The following is a 4,416-nucleotide window of genomic DNA, read 5'->3' as shown; positions in this document are numbered from 1 at the left end:
AAGGAGGAAGAAGTTAGTTCAGTTTTGGCTTCAATAAGTGGAGGCTCCCCTCTTCTATATTAAGGGTGGACAGCCACTGTTTGAAGTAAGGAGAAAATTTGAGAGTGCAAGGCACAGAGTTCTCAGAGCTACCTGAGCTAACAGTTTTCTCTTCTCCTTCAATGTGTTCTATTTTGTATTTTTCTGTTTAATTTTGTCATGTCTTGAGTCTCATGGAAAAAGGCAAACAGTGAGGTTTGTAATGAAAAAGCCATAGAGCGGAAAAAGGCAGAGAGTGCAAAATTAAAAGAAAAAGCCATAGATGTCTTAGAGTTCCTTTGTTCATCTATGTTGTGTTTCATGATTCTGTAGGAATCCCCTTGTAAGTTGGGTTAGCACTTTACAGTTTGTAATCTGTTTGATTATAGTGAAATTCCATCATTGTTGTGATGGAGACTGGATGTAGGCTGCACTGCACTTAGCAGCCGAACCAGGATATATCTGGGTGTAATATTCCTTCTTTCCTACTCCATTTCTGTTTTCTACTGCACAGGAGCAAAAACTAAAAATGTCTCGTGCCAAGTGACGAGACAAAATGAAAATGTCTCGTGGCTAGGGACAAGCTAAAAACAGAAAAGTCTCCTCTGAATCCAGCAAGTGTTAGCAAGCGAAAAAGGGGCTAAGATTCAACCCCCCCTTCTCTTAGCCACTGAAACCATCAGGTCTAAATATTTTGTAACAAAAAATTAATTTGTCACAAAATACAATATTTTTGTAACAAATTATTTATTTGTCACAAAATTCAAAGATTTTTTTGCAACTAATAAAAAATTTAATTTTAACATATTAAATGTAAGACTTTGAATTTTTAAAAATTAACATAATGAGTTATTTATGATTTATTATTTTATTTAAGATTTTATATTCAAAAATTTATTTTACTAAAAATATTTAAGTCAAATTAATGATATTTTAAGTTTAAAATTCTTTTAAAAGATAAATAATAAGTCATTTAAACAGAATAATTTTTTAGTTATAATTTAAAATTTTAGTAGTTAAAAAAATATAAAAAATTTATATAATTTAATTTAAATATTTGAGATTTTTAAATTCAATACTTTAAATTTTATGAAAAAAAATTAATTTAAGTATCTCCAATTTTATTTTAATTAGTGTTTATTTAAAAATAATTTATAAATTAATAATAAAATGATATTTGTTAAAAATAATATTTTTACATAATTATTATTAAAGATATTATTATAAATTATTTTTAATTTATTTATTCATTAAAAATTTTATTTTTATAAACTATTTTATTAAAAGCAACTAAACTAAAATTTGATAATTAAACTAAAAAATTTATTTAAATTTAAAATTATTGATATTTTAAATTAGAATACTTAATTAAGAGCCAACTAGTAAATTAATAAGTAATAATATTCTTAAAAGCAATTTTTTAAAATTTATTTAGATTTCAAATAAATATTCTATCCCCAAATAAAAAATCCTAACCCTAATTTCTAATTTGATTTTACCCTAAATTCCTAAATCATTTTTAAATAAACAAATCCTAACCCTTTTAACCTAACCCTAACAGCCTTGCAACCTCCCCCCAAATCTCAACACTACCCTCACCTTTCCCCTTCAGCAGCACAACATACACACTCTGAAACAGAAAGAAAGAAGAAATGGAAATAAGAAAAGGGATGAGAGCAGAGGGGGATCCGAGAGAGAGGAAGAGAGCGTCGGGGGAGGAACTGTCCGCACCGCCATCACGCGTCGCCGCCGCCGAGCCTCGTCGCCGTCGCCACTGGGGCCGCCGAACCTCGTCGCGCCACTGGGGCCACCGAGCCGTCACCGCCACTATTGGGTCGTCATCGCGTCAGTTCCACCGAGAGGAGAGTTCGCGCGAGAGGGGGGTCACGTCGAGAGAGAGAGAGCTGCGCGAGGAAGGGGAGTTCTGTCCAACCGTCGCAGCCACTGTCGCGAGTTGGGGGTTGTGCCGTGGAAGCTCCGTCGCCATCCATGGAGTCGCAGGTGTGCATCGCCATCGAGAGGAAGAGCGCCACGCCGAGGGAGAACCAACTGGAGAGAGGAAGAGGCGTCGCGTCTACTGCGAGCCTGCCATCGTCACCCTCATCGCGACTTGTCACCGCCACTGTGAGCCTCTTCTCCTGCCATTCAAGGAGCTGTGCTCCGTCGCCGTTTTGCCACCATTGGATCCCCTTGGTAAGCTTTAGCCCTGTTCTGGTTTTTTCTCATTGTCGGTCAAAATCCTGGTTACTATAAGAGTTGTTGCTGAGATTGTTTGTGCCAGGGATTGTTTATCGTGAGTTGCTCCGTCGTACGCCACCGTCGGAGCCATCATTCCGCTGCTGCCCCCTTGCTCTGAGCCGTTCCATTGTTGCAGCAAGTGTTGTTATTGTGGTTGCTCGATTTAGTCTCACCTCTTTGGTTTGGTAAGCTATTCCTTGATTCAGTTTCGAACTTTAGTATGGTAAGCTATTTGATGGATTGGTGCTGGTTGTTGACTTGTTTATTTCATTGTTGCTGCCTTGCTGGTTGTTCTGTTGAATTACTGAAACTGCTTCTATTTTGTTTTGTTTTGTTTTGTTTTGTTTTGTTCTGTTGAATTACTGAAATTGCTTCTGCTTGTTCTGCTCCTCTGGTCCCTGGTCCTCTGCCTCTACTGGTCTAGTTCATTTCGGCTGTTCTTCCTCCCTGGTAGTTCTCGGCGTTGTCGTTCCCTAGTTGCTGTGCATCGCTTGGTTGCTGGTTTCTGGTTCATCTCGGCTGTTCTTCCTCTATAGCTGTTCTTTTTTCTTGTTTTAATTCGTCTTATGTTTTTCCTATAGCAGCTTTTTCATAGTGTTAGGAATAGTTAGAGCATAACATCCATTGTTGGAAGCAAACAAAGAATTGGTGGAAGTGCACCCATCTTAAGAAAAATCCGCGCCTGACTTACCATGCAAAAAGGAGCCAACGCCAAGTAAGGTTTTCCCTGTCTTTTTGTGAGCCTGTGTTTTATTTTTTCCCACTGTTGGTGAATTGATCATTGGAGACCTGATTTAATTGGCTATCTTTATATGCTTGACAGTTGAGTAGTTGCTTCCTTATATATATGAAAGATGATAGTATAGAGGGAATATATGGTACTTTGAAGGAGTGTGCTGTCATTAGCAAATCAGCAGGGGGAATTGGTGTTTCTGTTCACAATATCTGTGCCACTGGCAGCTACATACGTGGAACAAATGGGACATCCAATAGTATTGATCAAAGAGGAGGCAAGAGGAAAGGTAATAGTTTATCCATGTTCTATAACTTCCATTTCTAACTGTGTTAATAATGTTACGTTTGTATGAAGAGCATCGTGCGAGAGATCTATTTTACGCACTTTGGGTGCCTGATCTCTTTATGGAAACAAATACAACTATTGTTTTTATGAATAGAATGTTTCAATGAGGTATAGGTTTGAACCTGTGCTTTTTTACTCATCTTCTCATATAATGACAATTCTTCTTTCATGATACACAGTGGAATCATCACATATGTACAACTCTTGGGGTTGCAAATCAATGCAGAAAAAGTTCTTCTTCAGCATAAGAAAGAGCCTAGTTGAATTTGATGAAGTATTGGAGGTATGTTATGAGGAGACATTTTAAAGACATAGTTGGTTAAGTAATTACTTTGTAGCTTGTTGTCATAATATTCTTGGTTGATTCAAATTGTGTTTGTTGGAACCGTGGACGGTGGAAATATCCAAATTTTGGGGGAGGTTCTGCCGATATTTTTCTAAACATTTTGGATAAAACTTAGTGGAAAGATTATAATTAGTTTGGATAAAACTTAGTGGAAAAATTATAATTAGTGTTATATCTTGTTTCTAACTTCTTTGTTTCGGTTTTTCTTATTTACAGGAGTGCTGAAATGGTGACCATATGCTACTTTGAGGGCTCAACAATGTTTTGATGCATAGAGACACTAATCTATGTTAGAACTTTTATGTTTTGGTTGAACTTTGTATGTTAGAACTTTTATGTTTTGGTTGAACTAATCAATGTACTCACTAGCTAATGTTATTTTGTTTCAAGACAATTTTAGCTAAAAAGATCTTGTTTGACTTATGTATGTTTTTGCATATTATATACATGTAAACTTGCTTATTATCATTGTTAATATATTAGTTAATTTAAAAAATAATTTAGTAAATTATGCATGTAATTTGTAATAAAAAAAAAGTTGTTACAAAATAATTAATTTGCTTTCGTAACTAAAGAAAAATATGTTACAAAATCATGTTACATTTTGTAACAAATTTTTTTGATAGGAAAAAAATTGACTGTCACGAAAAATACCTTCAAGATAAAAAATTGTTACCACTTTTGTAACGGTTTCTGGTTTTTTGTATAAAAAAAAATTGTTACAAAATATGGT

At 35.3% G+C, this 4,416-nt stretch overlaps 1 protein-coding gene across 1 annotated transcript; it reads left to right on the top strand.

The window, feature by feature from the left end:
- Positions 1-1,544: 1,544 nt before the first annotated feature.
- Positions 1,545-4,106, top strand: LOC112786921 (uncharacterized). Its single transcript, XM_025830298.2, has 6 exons — positions 1,545-2,211; positions 2,300-2,441; positions 2,681-2,971; positions 3,080-3,278; positions 3,517-3,620; positions 3,900-4,106. Exons 1-3 carry the CDS (start codon positions 1,671-1,673, stop codon positions 2,790-2,792), a joined length of 795 nt encoding a protein of 264 aa, XP_025686083.1. The 5' UTR covers positions 1,545-1,670; the 3' UTR covers positions 2,793-2,971; positions 3,080-3,278; positions 3,517-3,620; positions 3,900-4,106.
- Positions 4,107-4,416: the final 310 nt, after the last annotated feature.

The sequence above is a fragment of the Arachis hypogaea genome, chromosome 20 (assembly GCF_003086295.3).
Source record: "Arachis hypogaea cultivar Tifrunner chromosome 20, arahy.Tifrunner.gnm2.J5K5, whole genome shotgun sequence".
Lineage (NCBI taxonomy): Eukaryota > Viridiplantae > Streptophyta > Magnoliopsida > Fabales > Fabaceae > Arachis > Arachis hypogaea.
This window is presented reverse-complemented; position numbering and strand designations above follow the sequence as displayed.